General features: G+C 38.5%; 1 protein-coding gene and 3 pseudogenes across 1 annotated transcript; 2 read left to right on the top strand and 2 right to left on the bottom strand.

Annotated features, from left to right (window-relative positions):
• Positions 1 to 2,271: 2,271 nt before the first annotated feature.
• Positions 2,272 to 3,456, bottom strand: LOC147418204 (uncharacterized; annotated as a pseudogene).
• Positions 3,457 to 3,468: 12 nt separating this feature from the next.
• Positions 3,469 to 7,789, bottom strand: LOC147418203 (uncharacterized; the record flags this gene model as incomplete). Its single annotated transcript, XM_086507078.1, has 15 exons — positions 7,778 to 7,789; positions 7,496 to 7,729; positions 7,235 to 7,380; positions 6,270 to 6,520; positions 5,825 to 6,131; positions 5,619 to 5,735; positions 5,335 to 5,419; positions 5,225 to 5,252; positions 5,029 to 5,089; positions 4,789 to 4,941; positions 4,663 to 4,712; positions 4,507 to 4,580; positions 4,282 to 4,363; positions 4,114 to 4,182; positions 3,469 to 3,524 (listed from the first exon to the last, which is right to left on the bottom strand). Coding segments are annotated over exons 1-15 (1,725 nt in total), but the record flags the coding sequence as incomplete, so codon positions are not given.
• A 782-nt stretch (positions 7,790 to 8,571) lies between these two features.
• Positions 8,572 to 9,483, top strand: LOC147418202 (uncharacterized; annotated as a pseudogene).
• A 674-nt stretch (positions 9,484 to 10,157) lies between these two features.
• On the top strand, positions 10,158 to 11,211 carry LOC147418201 (uncharacterized; annotated as a pseudogene).
• The last annotated feature ends 6,305 nt before the right edge of the window (positions 11,212 to 17,516 follow it).

The following is a 17,516-nucleotide window of genomic DNA, read 5'->3' as shown; positions in this document are numbered from 1 at the left end:
ACCCTTAGTAATGGCTATGGGATATTTCAACGTTGTTATGTTCAATGTATGGGGCCGTCAATGCCAAACCAACGACCAACATTCCTTTAGCTCGGTACCTTGGAAGTTATTCTTTGACTTATTTGGAAAGTCGCTAATGCACAATCCTTGCCATGTAAAATTTTTATATAATGCTTATAACAGACCCTAGTGCCTTGTAGATTGTGTGAATATACACAGCTCAGAGGGGTGGGACACACCGGATGGGTTTCCAAAATCTTCTTACTTTGATGACTACTTTGTGTACAAGAAGGCAATAGTTCACAGTGAAATGAGAGTACATGTAACTAACCGATCCCTTACTCAACAATGGTATGACTCACACGCTAATAAAGAAATGTTTCAACCAAACATCAAAAAGAATTATTGGGATCACCCATCTAATATACTCAAAGAATGGGATGGCTACTCCATTGGTGGTAGGATGTCACAATGGATATTACCGGGTGCATTATGTCAGAGCCATTAGGATTTATTAAAAACTTTCAAGACACTTGTAGACTTTTTGGAACCCCAAAGTTTTGTGATATAGAAATTGGATTAATTTATTCGTTATTCTTTATCACATTCTCTCTCTCATTTTATTCTCTATTGTACATTCTATTTGGCTTGAAGGACTTCAAGCGAATTTGAATATTGTACTAAGTGTGACCTTCCACAAAAAATCGTATAAATCAAATCCGGATTGGGATTTTTATAGACTTTTAGAGGTCCTTTGGGGGGTCTAACCAAAGCCAAATCCAAAAAGAAGTACATCAGTCATCCTCTCACTGTGCAGATTCAAGCCATATAACCACATTATGAAAAGTGTGTGGAACATGGATCGTGATCCATGACCCCCCAACCCCATTTGCAAAAAGAAGTTGGACAAAAGTTTGCTAATAAAATCACCAGTGCACTCCTACAATCCCAGATCTAAAATATTACAGAACATGGATCGCGATCCATGATACTCAACATGGCCAAACTAGGATTTATCAACACAAAAAGTTTTAAGCTACATTGGGGAATGTCTCATTCAAGTTTGGCCTAGAATGGACAATGCAATCAGCAGAAACCAAGAGAAATAGGGATTTCAGTTTGCAAATGGTCCTTTTCACCCATGACAGGAAAAATTTGATCCAAATCCAATCAAAGGTGCACCAATAGCTTGGGGAAGTTTCTTCAAAGTAAATTTGTAAGTTTAGTCCAAAATGGTGTCAGAACATGGATTGCAATCCATGAACCCTTGGAACAATATGGCCAAAAATCCAGTGCAAAAGGGTTGCAGTGAATTAAAGTATTAAAATGTGTTAGTTTTCTCATCTTAAAGGGCTTCATGGGTCAAGGAGAGTAAAGTCAATGGACAGAGTACAAAGTCGATGATTTTGAACAAGTGGTTTTGTGTTGTTTTCTCATCTTAAAGGGCTTCATGGGTCAAGGAGACTAAATCCAGTGGATAGAGTACAAAGCCGATGAAAGGGGTGCTACCATTTAACGAGCCTTGAAAAGCGAGCGAGGGATACAAAGCGAGCGAGACAAATGAGTTGGAGATATCTTGTAGCTGAAATCCTAGTAATATTCGACTACGCTTAACTTTATTTTTATCATTCCTCAACATTATGTAGAGAATTTACTAAGCATTTTTAATTTTGGAATAAATTTATCTCCATTTTCTCCTTAAGTTAGTACTTACCATATGTTTAGTACTTACCATGCTTGCCATATGTTTAAGCCATAAATATCCATGACTTTTTTTTCATTAAACCATAAACAAAAATATTTCTGACATGAGAAGGATTATAATTACAATCTTCTACAGAGACACACAAATAATCCGCTCATACTTCTCATATGTAGATCATGACTAGAGAGAGTGTGTAACAAACAAACTAAACAACAAAGAGAAACTGATGAAAAACCAAAGAGATTAGAATAGAAAGCATGATTCTAATGTTAAAAAAAACACAAAGATTTAAGACCAAAGAGACCATACTATGGAAAAGACACCAAAGTAGACATATTGCTTGAGAAGGACATATTAACAACCACACTCTCCATATTAACAACCACACTTTACATAAATTGCTTCTTCCACAAACACATGGTTACCATTCATAAGAGACAACAATTGGTTTTTCAAAATCGATAATAACACCTTACATACCCTTTAAAATCAAAGCATAATTAGCGAGCACTACAATAAGATGCTATCAAAGCAAACATCCAGATAAATGTTTTCAAGTTGTAAAATTATTTATCCTCCTCACACTCATCATCAACAAAATCACACTTTCTTCTTTCCCTCCTTGGAGTAGCAACAAAATCATCATCAAATGAGTCATTTTCCGCCATTCTTTGTGCCTCTAGCTCTGCATAAAAAGGAAGCGTACTGGGAAAGTGTTCCCACCAATAACAATCAATGTTATATCCACAATGATACCTATCTTGAAGCTTAACAAAGGCACAAAGAAAAAAGTAACTTTTCATGACATACACATTGATAAACAAACATACATAAAGAAAGAACATTGACTAAAAATCAATCTTATTTATACTATAGCTACTAACTACATTATAAAAGGACTAGCTACATTATTTATACTATAGCTACTAACTACATTATAAAAGGACTAGCTAACTTCAAAAGAAGGCCACAAAGAACATCATCATGTCTATGGCACACAATCCACCATCTCAAGACTAAAAACAAAATAAAGAAAGTACCAAGAGGTTACTTATAAGTCAAATATCCATGCAAGTAAGCATCCAAAGTAAGCAGCATAGGTCTAAGAGACACCCAATGTAAAACTTACTAGACATCCATCAAAAAAGGATTTCCAAGCTATTTGACCACAAACTCCTCCACTCCTCTTGTACGTTCTTTTTCCTTTGATGCAATTGGCCTCTTCTCACTTGATAGCTTAATAGGTTCCACAAAATCCTTGATGATTGATGCATCATTGTCAAAAGCAAAGCATGTATATCCCAATATCATGGATGCATGTGATAGTGGTGCCGTACCACAACCCATGTCAATCACTAAACCCCCTAGATAACAACAAGTGAGTAGGACACAAGCCATGAAGCTCCTACTCTTTTGAACTGCTCCACGAATCAATCTAGGGGATTGTGGATGTTGTGTCTTCTTGCTTTCAGGCATGTAATGAGCACAAAAATCATCATCACTTTGCAATGAATTACCTTTGAAAAGAGCTTTACTATCCTCAAAATACAAAGTTGGATAGTAACCCATTCGATGAGCAAATATGAGTATGCTGCATCGTACCTATCATGCACATCACAATAGAAAAGTTTTAGTACTAAATCATCAAACCATTACTTTTAGAGCTTGGTATTATCAATTGTTATGCAATTACTCACACTGCGAGTGTTTTCTCCTTGTTTGCAACCTCCATATGGTATTTTGCTTCCCATCACCACTCTTCTTGCCACGACTAGACCTTGACAATATGCATACTTTTCAATCCAAGTGAGGCAAGGACCTACAAGTTTCAACCACAAAATTTTCAAAAAAGAAAAGAACAAAAATAAAATATTTTAATAAAAATTCATTGTAAGTAGGATTACCATCCAATGGGCTAATCATGGCCAACCAACCATCATCAGCAAGACTAGCAGCCCCTATGGAGATACCATAGCGTACATGAGCCTCTGTCAACATATCCCACAAAGGAACCTCCTCACCAACATCTATTCCCACCATAGTTGTGGGAAAGTCTATCAAAACAAGTCCTGCTGCCCATTTCACTTTTTTCCCTCCATGATGATAATGATGGTCTTTATAAGCATGCAAGCTAAAAAACTCATGCATCTTCCCATATGCCTCATTCTTTCTTCCTTTCTCAAAATCTCTACCCATTTCAATATAATCACCAACACAACATCCAAAAATAGATTCAAAACATGTGTCTCTATAAGATTCTATCTTTGATGGCCCATTGTGAATATATGTCACAAATTCCTTTGCAAGAGTTGAGTCTTCTGCAAGTTACACACACACACACATAAATACTCTTTAGGAAATCAAAAGAGCACACAAAGATATCATTCTTTTTATATAAAAAAACTCACCTAATACATTATCACTTTCTACAAGAATTTCTGCAATCTCTTGAGTATGAATGTCTTTCTCACCATAACCTAATATACAGAAAACCCATAAAACGACACACATTCAAAGAGAACACAAAAGCTTGTAACACTTGTATAAAATGGTTGTATTTAGGAGAAAAGACTAACCTCTTGATTTGGTAGCGATGTCTTTCTTTGATGCTTTCTTTGTAGCCTCTTTGTCCAAAGTAGCCGTAGAAGCTGTGGATCTCTTACCAGCATGCAATTCATACATATCAATCTCCTCCTCCAAACGATTCCCCGAAGGAAAGTCTATCCACCATGGACAGTTTTCTATCTCCCATTTACTCAATCCTTGCATGGTAGAAGGAAACATGCATAGAGGAGAGTCACCCACTTTACACCATGCCTTGCAAACACTTGGTATTTCACCAAGCAACTTCTTGACAACAAGGTGTTTAAAAAACCTAAAATAGACACATATACTTAAAAAAAACATTCACATCAATGGACATAAAAAACAATCAAAGCAAAGAGCATTCAATTTACCTAAAAACAACACGTTGTGCCGCTTTTTCAAGTTCCATGGACTTATTCTCCTTTGTCTCATTACCACTTTTTCCTGATTTGAGATCCCCTCTTGCATCTCTAATTCTCAACATTTGAAACATATACTTACGGGCTTCCAACTTCACTCCATCAAAGTACTTTCTTAAAGTAGGGTCTAATGGCATTGTCGGTGGCTCCTCCATGCTTTCAAGTGAAGATTCAAGTAAGGACATGGCCACGCTTTCAACCCTATCCAAAAAGATTTCTCTCACCAACCAACTGTCACAAATTAACATGCAAAAACATGAATTTAGTATTTAGACATACCAATGTCTTCCAATACTTCTAAATGATAAATTGACTTACCCTTTAAAATCAGCTTCTCTTGTAGGTATCAAGTATTGCTCCCTTGTAATTCTTGGAGCTTCTAATAGTTTCAAAATTCTAACTCTTTTTTCATATTGTAAATCAGAAGTTGCAAGCATTCTAAGTTTCTCCAATGTCACATATGAATCTTTACCCTCAAATTGCAAATCAAACAAAGTCTTTTTCCATTGCTCACCCAGTTTGGGATGTATGCAAAGTAAAACCTGACAGAAGTTTAATTATATATACCTAAATTCTCAAAAGGAAATATAAACTCAATTACTTGTTTTGTGAAAATAAACACACCTTGCCAATTCTATCCGAAATTCGTTTCTGAATCTTTGACTTCTCCTTTCGTAACGTATCCTCCCTTTGTTCTTCTAGCATAGTTCTTTCAATTGTTTCCGTTGCCGATGCAACTTCCTTGTTATATTCAACCTTTACATAGCTTACAAATAAAAGTTATAATTTCATATACCAAATCTATCTATACAAAAAAAGTTTAATTAAGTACCTGAAACACAAGCCTTGCCAAGTAACCTCTCGAAAATGGAAACCATGACTCTTTGCTTCTGCAACCTTTGACTAACTTATTCTCCTCCTCTTTTAGAGACTCAATATACTCTTTTGTATCACTCCCACATATGTTGTTGGTGTTAATTAGCACATCTCGAAGCAATGGTTTAATCACTGCATGCTCATTTAGCCTATTGCATAAAGAAGGATATGATAAGTTATTAATTAAACCTTTGAGAGAACAATGCACAATCAAAATTACAAAAAAAAGGTAACTTACACGTTCATGCGTTGCAAAGAAGCAAGAAGGGATATCTCTGGAACATGTCTTGATTTATCCTCTTTAAAAAGTTCGGTTATAACTTCCATCCAAGCCTTTGTCCTGTGATTCCCCTCCCACACATAAAACATTTTCTTTGACATAAATTTCAGCTCTCCTTTTAAGGATACCTCTTTTTCAAACTCCATATCTGCTTCCAGCCACATAGGATCCCAAGAAGCCTTAATGATATCTGTTACCAAGGTTTCTTCCCCATTGCAAAGACAAGTGGAGACAACAAACGTTCCCTTCTCTGGCATATAGTTCTCTGTAGCAAATGCAATTTTAAGTGAACTTACATCTTTTCGGAGACCTCTTACTTTGGCATGTGGCAGTAACCTGCATAGAGGTATGCGAGGACACCTATCAGCTAGCAATACCCTACAACGACCAATAACATCACCACCTGCAGCCAGCTGGATATTACTTGCTATAAGAGCATTGTTTCCATCTTCATCATCATCCTCTATAGCTTCAGAGTTTATATCTTTGTCCTGCACGACATTTGTTGGTTGAGGTAAAGGGTTTGTGTCAACATCAATCTCTTCAACTTCAACTGATACAAAAGCCAGTTTCTTCTTTAAACTTTTGTTGGGACTTTGCTCAGCGGATGTTGACTTTGTTGTCTTCCTCTTTGCAGATTTTCCCATTGCAAACCTGCAATCATAAGCTTTGAGTTGAAACCACATTGCTTCAAATCTTTCTCACTGATGTCATTTATATGAATTCATTGCTTCACCAGAGGCTTCAAACTTGCGTTTGGAAACGCAAGATGCAACCCCATGGTGAGCACACAATTTGTTGCGAGAAACTTTTGGCTACTTTGGACACCACAGCTTAGAAAAGGATAAAGTGCAGTAAAGTTGCATGTGCAAAATACAAAAGATTAACTTAGAGCCATTCTCCCTTGCCTTTGGTCACTGAGAGGACAGCCGGCAATACGAAGTAATCTCCTCCCTCTCTCTCAGTTATTGTTGTGGGTTGATAAGCAAAAGGTCAAAAGGGACTCGGCAGCCATTGTCATAATAAGCAATGCAATGGAAAGCAGTTAGAGGGACCATGTAGCCCAAGCCATTGCCGACTCCCCCAAGTCATTGCCGACTCCCACCAAGTCATTGCCCAAGTCATTTCATTTTTAACGATCCCATTCTCTCCTCTCTCTCTCTCTCTCTCTCTCTCTCTCTCTCTCTCTCTCTCTCTCTCTCTCTCTCTCTCTCTCTCTCTCTCTCTCTCTCTCTCTCTCTCTCTCTCTCTCTCATTCTCATTTAGCCTAACCATTAAATAGATTTTACCTGCGGACTTGGAACTACTTGGGACTGCGAAGATTTGCTAAACTGTTGAAAAATCTGCGAGCTGTAAAAATTTGCGAACTGTAAAAATCTGCAAGCTATGAAAATCTGCGAACTGCTGGACTGTAAAATTCTGCGAACTGCTGGACTACAGAAATCTATGAAAAACTGCTGGACTGCACAAATCTGTTGGACTGCGAAAATCTGCAAATTGCTAAACTGCGAAATCTGCAGAAATCTGCGAGCTGCTTGAGTGAGAAAATCAACGAAATGCAAAAATCTTGAACTGCGAATAGGCGGAAGTTTGCGAACTGCCAAAGATTTTCCCACACCTTCTCCTCACCTGGCGTTTCCAAAGCTTCTCCTCACCTGGCTTCTCCAAGTTGCGTTTCCAAACGCAAACATCAAAGCCTTGGTGAGTGAAATTCCCACAGCTTACTGAGTGAAACGTTAAAGCCTTGTTGAGTGAAACGTCAAACCCTTGAGCGAAAATCTGTCCACCTCTTCTCTCCTCACCTAGCTTCTCCAAGTTGCGTTTCCAAACGCAAACCTCAAAGCTATGGTGAGGACTCAAAACCTCAAAACCTCAAATTTCAAAGCTTTTAACTCCACACTCATGTCTCACCAGCACTGCCATGAAAGCGTTTCCAAATGCAAGCACAAAACCCTTGGTGAGCAAAATAAAGTCCCCTCTCTCACCGGCGCTCTGAGATTTGCTTTTCCAAATGCAACAATGAAACCCTTGGTGAGCAGATGAAAACAAAATGATTCATTTCTCCTCACCGGCCTTGTTAGAATAGCGTCTCCAAATGCAATAACACAGACCCCGGTGAGCAGTTCTTGGAGAGCCCCTGCGAGCAGTTCTTGGAGAGTGCAAAAACAAAGTTCAGTTCTTTATTTAGCTACAACCAAAAATGGTGAGCTTTTGCCAAGAGCACGACTTCTGCACAATATTATTTAAAAATCAAAATTAGTTAAAAATTAAAATTGATATTCACAAAAAAATGCTTTAAAACTTTAATGACCATAGACCAAAAGGAAATGTTTTAAAATTTAAGTGAACATAAATCAAAAGCTACTTTCCTCATAAATTGTGACAAAAGCTTTTACTTTCCTCGTGGATTGTGTTCTTTTATCAAATAGATGATTGCACGAACAGATCCTGGTTCGTCCCTATCAAACAGATGATTGCACGAACTTTTTAAATGCCATCCCATTTATTACTAATGCCAACCTTTTTCTCGACATTTTCTCAAGGCTCAAGAAAATGATTTCTATGGATCTGGCTTTGGATATTAAAAGCGAACATATCTTGTCCTGAGCTCTACATTTGTCTCTGGATGCTTCACTCTTACAATGCCTCACTCAGTTCTTATTACATATGAAGAAAGAGTTCTCTCAATTAGATATGACACAGAGATGTGTGATATTAGTCTCACTGCTCTAAAGGAGTATTTTCAACTTGTAGACCAAGACATTATTCTATCTGAAACAACTTCTATAGATGATGTAGTTGTATCTCTTTCTATAGTTTCATTAGAGGATGGAATTCATGGGTATAAGCTTCATGATAACAATGGAGGAGTTTACAAGCTAGAAAAGCGACAAGTACAAAAATTAGTAGAAAAAGAGATTAGCATTCTTTCAAGTCTTTAGAAGCTTCCAATGTTTAGCTCTCTTCATGTTGCTCTTTCTTCAGCACAAGTTAGTCAAAAACTTGATGAGCTTCCGCTTGAATATGATGGCTACTGTTTGTTTGAGCTTCCACCTTGCAAAGATGGTTCTAACATGAAAGGCATGGAACAAAGGCTTGATGGACATGTTTGGACAACATACAAGACCATCTTTGTTGATGCCCTTAAAGGAATAGTGAGAATAAGTAGGTGTTGTGGACACTTAAGGTGTTATAACATTGATTGTGCTTGTGTAGATATGTTTGGAGCAGTGAATGAGACTCAGTGGAAAGGCAAGATTCAATCTGCGCCACCCGTTGGACCATTGAACAAAGAAAATGGAGTTCTTCTTTGTAAGCACTGTGGTGAATCACCAGAATGTATCAAAACTTGTCAAGCATTCATATACTACTGTATCCCTCGAGATAGAGATGGCACAACAAGATGTGCCATACACATGGGCTTTCATAATCATCCAATGGCAAAGGGGTTATCAAAACGGGTGGAGGAGGTTGTTCACAATAAGGTGTTCACACGGGCAACCATTGAGCCTTTTAGCACATGCAAGCAAATTGAAGTCTCAGTCACAAGGCACTTGATCATGGAGCTGTTGATTCATGAGGATGGTGCTTCTCACAAGACTTGCACAAAGTGCTAGATCAAATTACTCCCATCTCTCAAAAAGCTTGAATCAGAAGGTCCATCCAGGCTGCTAGAAAAGATTTTCTTCAAGGGGACAGTGGGCTGGATGCTATTTTGAGACTAAAACAAAGATGCATATATCCATTTATCCAAAGTGTTCTTTTTCCTGATCAACTTGGTGATGATAGCCAGCCACATGTGTTTAAGATGTCATCTAAGTGTCCAGGTTCAGGAGTGGATCTTGTTAATTGAATGCAAGCAGGTGGCTCATTGGAGGGCCAATGGGTGCATTTTGATCATGTGCATCGGGTGAAGGGGTGGTGCACAATGGGAGCCCATGTATATGATCCACATGTACGTGAGTTATTCACAATCGCAACTTGTGAGTTTAAGGTGCAAGATCACCATGCTCAGGTTCAATTTTGGAAAATGTTAAACAACCAAATGGTGCAAAATGGTTTTCCACTTCCTCAATTGAGAGGTTTCATGTCAGATGAGGCTCAGCAAAATTGAATTGCAGTGTGCACAATCTACTTTGGTGGTCCAAATAATAAGGTGGAGGAGAAAGAGAGGTCTTGCAAGTTTCACTGGGAGACAAATATGGTGGATCACACTAAGAAGTGCATTAAGACAGCCTTTCAAGAAGAGCACAAGTATATGTGCAAGTAGTGGAGAAGTGCACCTACTGAGATGGAGAAGGAACGATGTAAGCAAGCTATACAAAACTATTGGACTGACAACCACATTATTGAGGGACAACTACAAAGCTTACAGCTATGGCTTGCATGGTGGGATGCACGAGCATCACATTGGATTGATCGGTTTCTTACACAGCACAAGGATTTGGGATTTGTACCATCAACTAACCTATCTGAATCCAAACATGCAAGTATTTGTGTTGCACATGGAGCAACAAAGTATGTCTCATTGTATGAGGCTACCGCTATTGACCTATGCTTAGCAGTGCAACAAAGTGCAAAATATAAGTCTTTTATGGATGGAAAATATCATGGTACTGGTCCGGACTTGAAACAACTAGTTGAAAGGCTAATGGAAGGACACACAACTCGAGCTATTGAGAAGAAGGTTATTGACTTGACTGCTTCTACAATGGATGCATTAGGCCTTGCCTCTTCGGAGTATATGAGACAGCCCATGGAGCAAGTAAGTTTGCGTCCAAAAAGAAAGTTGGATCACTCAACTCCGATTCATGAGACTGACAGTCATAGACCTGAATATAATACCATCACAACCTCTAGAGCTATTCCACAATGTCCAAGCTTCAAAGTACAGCAAGTAAAGGAGTCTGAATTTGCAGAGACCACTTGGGCCATTAGGAGAGCACCTCCTAAGGCTAAAGTGAGTTGTTTTGGGTTAATCAAGGAGACGGGTTAGAAATACAACATTGAATCTATCATTTTTGGTCGCTAACCTTTCCTCTATGGTCTTAAATTTTTCTTGTTGATGTAGGTGAGAGGTGTGGGGTTGAGATCAACATAAATGGGGGAACAACATTGCATGGTGTTCCTGCCCCTTGCTTCAAGGGAAGAAGAAGATACCTAGGTGGCACACATGAGCAGGTCATTTGGTTTTGCAATAGCAATGTACAACATGCTTGGAATGTGCATGGATCTTTTATTTTTCCACCAGGTCTTGCACCTGGGGTGTAGCCCATCTCAAAGGGAATGTTTCTATCTTTAGAAGAGACAAGTTTATTGCGAAAGTCAGGCTTTTTTTTGGATGATGGCTCTCAAGAAGGTGCAGTTGTAGAAAGCTTTCGATCTCAACCTCCTGCAAGTGCAGCACGGCCACAAAAGAGGGATGGTAGAATGGTCAAGTGGAGAAGCAAACTCACCAAAGATTTCAAGGATAAGATTGGCTTGGCAACTAAAATGCATGCAACTTTTCTTAGAGAGAGTATAATAGTCCCAAACGAAGTGCACGTTTTCTTCTTGGAATCAGAGGGATCAAAAGCACGTGGGATTTCATATTCCATCACAATAAGTCAATTTCCACGGTGTACATGTGAGGACTTTGTGAGACGGGATGCAAAGGCAAGTACTTATATTCCATGCAAGCATATATACTTTGTATTTTTAAGGACTCTTGGATTGGATGCAAATGTTCATGCATTTATGCATCAAGCTGCTCTCTCAAATATAGATTTATTCCAAGCCTTGCATGGAAGACGTGTGCTAGTGGCTGCTTAAGCTAGTTTCACCTTTTAGCTATCAACTTCATCCTATATAGAACTAGATGTTTTAGGCCTTGTATGGAAAACATATGCTAGCGATTTAAGCATGTTTTTCTTTTTATCTATCATCTATATCCTATTTGGCAACTTACTTTTTTTGTACTATCTATCCACAACAACCTACTCTCCCCCCCTCCCTCTCCCTCTTTCTCTATTTCCACTTAACCTAGGTGGTGTATGGAGATCATGATGTTTAATGAAAAACCAAGTTATTTATGTGTACTTTTTTGCAGTCAAAAGCTCTTTGCAATGAGTCAAATCAAACCAGATTCTCTCACTTTTAGTCGGCAAACTTTAGGTGTTGAGTCACTAAGAAATTTGAAGAGTATTCTTTTTGGTTGTTTCCTTAATGAGAACTGGAAAAGTTTGCTTTTGTGCATTAGTTATTTTAGAGTGTCATTTTTCATGTTTGAACACTCTCTCTCTCTCTAGTCATGATCTATGTATGAGAAGTGTGAGTGGATTATATGTGTGTCTCTGTAGAAGATTGTAATTATAATCTTTCTTATTTTGAAAATCTTTATGTTTATGGTTTCAATGACAAAGAAGTAATGGATGTTTATGCCTTAAACATATGGCAAGAATGTCATGATTGTTGTGCAGGTATATAGGTAGTTTATGGGTTGGCCTTCGGATGACTATGGCCATTTTACTAATGATAAATTTTATGGGACTCTTTGGTTTCTTCTCACTTCAATAACACGCTCTTGGAGCTAATCAATAAAAAGTGTGTGGTAAGTACTAACTTAAGGAGAGAGTGGGGATAAATATAACCTAGAACTGAAAATGCTTAGTAAATTTCCTGCATGGTGTTGAGGAATAAGCAAAAAAAGAAAATGGAGTGTACACAGTTTGTATACACACATGGAATAAAAATAAAGTTAAGCGTAGTCGAGTATTACTAGGATTTCAACTACAAGATATCTCCAACTTATTTGTCTTGCTCGCTTTGTATCCCTCGCTCGCTTTTCAAGGCTCATTAAATGGTAGCACCCCGATGAAAGTAAGCTTTAGTAACCTGTTTGATCAAAGAAATGCTAAAATTTTCTTAAGAATGGGCTCTAACTTGCTAGAGTGTTCAAAGTGTCCAAACAAGCTCCAAATGAGATACAACTCATTAAGCAGCTGAGATTGGGGTACAAATTCAACTCCAAGTCATCAACAAAGTCAAATGTTAGACATATTGACCATAATTAAGGGTATAAAGCGTCATCCAAAAACATTTATGGCAAACTTGGACCAAATTAGACCATAACTTGGGAAACTGGAAAAAGAAGACAAAAACTTGTTCAGATTTGAAAAGAACTTCATTAGTATGTCGGGATAGACTAGAGAAACAAGTACCCAAAGTTTCATCCAAAAAGGCTGGCCAACATGGATCGTGATCCATGACTCCTCGAAGGCTGACCAAGCAAAAACCACATCACTTGATCCCCTACACCAAGTTTAACCTAACCCTAGAATTTCACGTCATTTCGAATTCAAAATCCTTGCCAAAATGCAAAAAATCTCTAAGTTTAAGAAAAAGTTCAAAATTTGGCATAAAACCAATCCATAATCTAAATACAAAAAGAAGTGAGCCATAGCATCCCTAACTCATGCTCAATCAGATGGTATCACGAGAAGTTCAAAATGTTGTTGAACATGGATTACGATCAATGACCCCCTAAACCAGATCTGACTTGTAGTAGCTTGTTCTAGTGCATGTAGCTAGTCTAGATGCACTAATGAAAGCTGGATCAATTTGGGCTTGTTTTAATCAAGTTGTACTCATTTTTCAGTTTATGGTCAAAATTTGCATTTTTCGACGTTTCTCGACAACTTATTGGCCGACTTCGATAACTAATTTCTGGAATATTTAATCATAGAATGCCTCGCAAATGACCCAAGAAGCAGTGGGAAGTCCCACCCTACCAGGTCATAGAGATATCATCAAATGAGAAAGCACATGTTTCCGATGAGGAGCAGATGCAAATCCCATCAAATATTTTCATTGGAAGGTTTGAAGCGGCCGATGGCACTAAGATAAATACCACCATATTTTCAAAGGAATCTTGGAATTTGCACCGATAGCAGGAAGTGATTGAAGGATCAAGGTGCCTTCAGATGGATACATTCTTTAAACTACAGCCATGGGGAAGGGACTTCTAGTGGGCCCATGAGTTGATGTCCTCCATCCAATACAATGGAGAAGCAATCTTGACTGATAAAGATGGAGCAAAGGTCAAGCCACAATCACTTCGGACATGATCAATCAAGCATTGCACTTACCACCTAGAAACCATAACTTGCTTCTGAAGACAAAGGTTGTTGATAATGAAAAAGCATTTGTGAAGCAACAAGGTCACAAATTCACCTACAAATACCTAGTATACTCAAAGACTGAACTACCCCTCCGCCTGATTGCCCAGCACCTAAAGGTTCAAAAGCCACCAAGATACACAAAACTAAACCTTCACATTGGAGTGGTAATGACAATAGGGCTATGAGAGAGAAGAACCATAAAGTGCAATCTAGGCACTTACCTATTAGAAATTCTAGTGAAGACAAACCTGAACCACAACGATCGGAACAAAACATACACGAACGGTGGACCAGTGTTAACAAGGATATCCTACCAAGCCCTAGGAATGATAAAAATAAAGTGCAATCTAGGCACCTACCTATTAGAAATTCTAGTGAAGACAAACCTGAACCACAACGATCGGAACAAAACATACATGAACGGTGGACCAGTGTTAACAAGGATATCCTACCAAGCCCTAGGAATGATAAAAGAGCCACCACCTGCAGAGACCTAAAAATACAAACACACAGCCAAACTAGTGGCAATATAGCCTCCAAAAAAGAAAGTGACTAGGAAAAGCTCAAGAAGAAAGAAGTCTGATAGTGAGGAGACGGAGTTGGATGTAAAGTTGAGTGAGGATACCCCATCTAAATAAAAATACTCAAATGACAAGGAGAAAGAGAAGGAAAAGGACAAGGAAGGAGAAAAGGAATATACCCTCCCCCAAGGCAGCTTAAGGAGACAATCAGGTAAACATAGAGACCAGATCCCTATCTCTCAAGCACATAGATCAATGGAAGAATCCCAACAACTAAAAGAGGAGCTCTGTAGAAAGAGAAAAAAAGAAAAGAGGGAGCTAGGAGCTGATGCTGATGATGAAGGAGAAAACGACCAAAATAAGTTGCTAGAACAAAGAAAAGCATAGCAACTTGAGCAGATTAAGGAATACAAGAGACGTGCGGCTAAAGAAAATTTAGAAGCTGCTCGAAAAATATGACAAAGGATTAGAGAAGATCTCAAGCGTAAGGCAGAATACAGGGTACAACAAGAGTCCAAGCGACAACATGTCAATGATCCCGAATCATCCGACAAATCCACTAAGTCCCAAGAGGCGGATAGGAATCATCTAAAGAAAGAGACAGTAGAGGAGGGTGGTGTAAACCCTCTAGAAATTTATACTAAAAATATCCCTTCAACAATGAATCGACCGACCACTCCTCCTTCTACTCAAGAATCCGTTGATCAAAAAGCAAAAAGAGACATATTTGAGCAGACTATAGAGATGCCGAGCCAACAACGGGGCAAGTTTTTCCGACACCACCAGCAGGTCAAGAGGCTGACAAAGTAAAGGCAAAGGAAAAGATCACAAATACAAGGGGATAATGAAATGAAAGAAACGGCCAGAGAAAAACAAGAAGAGGGCACCTCCAACCAACCTCAAAGGACACAATCAAAGCCGAGGTTGCCCCAATCACAGGACATTGTCAAATAAGGAAGACGATTGATAGACTCATTTGACATTGATGAACCATTTGGAACAAATCAAACTACAGTTTCAATGTCAAAGAGCCTTCCATAACCGACAAGGAGTAGAGCTAGATCGAGAGCTGGAGGACACCAAAGAAGAGGTAACTAAAGCATATAAACTCAACCAAGAGCTACAACAAAAGATTGCAGACTTGCAAGGCGCCCAAAAAGAGCTTCAAGCTGAGCTACAAAGGGAGCAAATGAATGATGCACATTTCTACCAAGAAGCTCAAGCTTATAATGAAGCTAACACAAACTTACAAGTGGAGTAACCCTTAGAGGAAGATCTAGAAAAGGAACAACAAAAGAATGCAAATCTTGGGAATCTTTTGGGGTTGTCAGCAAAACGCTTACATAGCTTCTAACAATGCAAGACACCCCAACCCCTACTTCTACTTCAGTAACACCAATTGCAACCATGCAAGAGTTGAAAGATCTCAAGGCGGCCCTAGCTAAAGAGCAGTATGACATGCAAGTCACGAGAGCTAGGCATAAAGCCATCCAAAAACAAAAAGAGGATGAAATTGTAGATCTACAAAAATAGCTACCAAAGAAAAATAAGAGTTGGATGCTCAAAACAGAGCTCATGCCCTCGCTTTGCAACAAAAAAAATTGGAATTGAGTGCCATAAGGACTCAGCAAACTACATTGGAAAGTCATTGGCAAGAGAAAATAGGTATGGATCTTCCCCGTGTAGAGCTGCCAAGCACAGCTACAAAGGCAACATTACATGATGAAGAAGATCATACAGATGGTCGAGAAGAGATTCGAAGGTGGATCTTATAAGTGTGTGATTTTTCTCACAAAGAGTACATGCAATACAAACTCAAAGTTCTTGAGTCAGCTGCACTTGTGATAATCATACGTGACAAGGTGGTCAAGAACCATGGGCACAATATGATTGCACTATCGTTAATGAGACAAGGGCTCTTGTATGGAAAAGGAAAATAATGCCTAGTCTCGAGCAGAATAGCAAGGGGGATTACAGGGATGTCCCTGTAATGGCAACTCAAATCCAGACAATAATCGACAACCAAGCCCTGTGGAGAAAGAAGTGGTTTGTGAAGCGACCAATTAATGAAACCTACTACAAAAATGCGTCCAACATCTCAGGATCAATCCGACTTATTTTCCAATCAATAGAGGTGATCCTAGGATAATTTCTACAACTGGCAAAGTAAAAGACCAACGATGTTGAACTACCCTGTCCTCATGAAGCCCAGAAGAAAATTTTCACCAACAAATAAATATGTGATCAACAATCTAAAAGGAGTCCTCAATCAGATGAAGGATGTTTTGGACTTGGCCTGCCAAATCCTGGTAAAAGTTTCAAAGATAATAATCACCTGCATTACAACATTTGAAGACATAGAGGTTGCAGAACATCCTTGGCAGGTATTTTTGGAAGGAGTCAAGAGGGTTATGCTGGAAGCTAAAGACAAAGATTCCCAACAAATACATCATCAGGTTGTACGCCCGGCTCATGTTTCTGCCTTCACACTACATGCAAACTTTGGAAGAGACGTTCATGACCCGGTTCTTCGAACTTGACTCATCCATATTCAACCCCATGACGAAGCATCTCCCAACTCCGTACATTTCCTACTAGAGCACTTTAAGAAATAATCTTTTTAAAAACCCAAAAATATCCAAATTAGCTCCAAAATTAGTCAAAAATGTTAAAAATCACCCGAAAAACCCTAAAATTTCAAATACAATCCTAGAAAATTCTGTAAACCTCAAAAAATCATTGCCAATTGCATTCAAACTCTTTTGACATGCATAAGGATACCAAAAATAACATTTTTGTCGAAATACAAATTATGATAAAATCATCGACTCGACCCTCGAAATTAGCGAAACCCACAAAACTCGACCAATTAGGACACAAAAGCGCTCCAAATAATGTCATAATTATGCACATAAAGCAACTCACAAGATATTAGAGTTTTGCAAAATTCATTGGAAATTAATGCAAAAA

Source organism: Adiantum capillus-veneris, chromosome 30 (assembly GCF_014529385.1).
Source record: "Adiantum capillus-veneris isolate H3 chromosome 30, ASM1452938v2, whole genome shotgun sequence".
NCBI classification, from domain to species: Eukaryota; Viridiplantae; Streptophyta; class Polypodiopsida; order Polypodiales; family Pteridaceae; genus Adiantum; species Adiantum capillus-veneris.
This window is presented reverse-complemented; position numbering and strand designations above follow the sequence as displayed.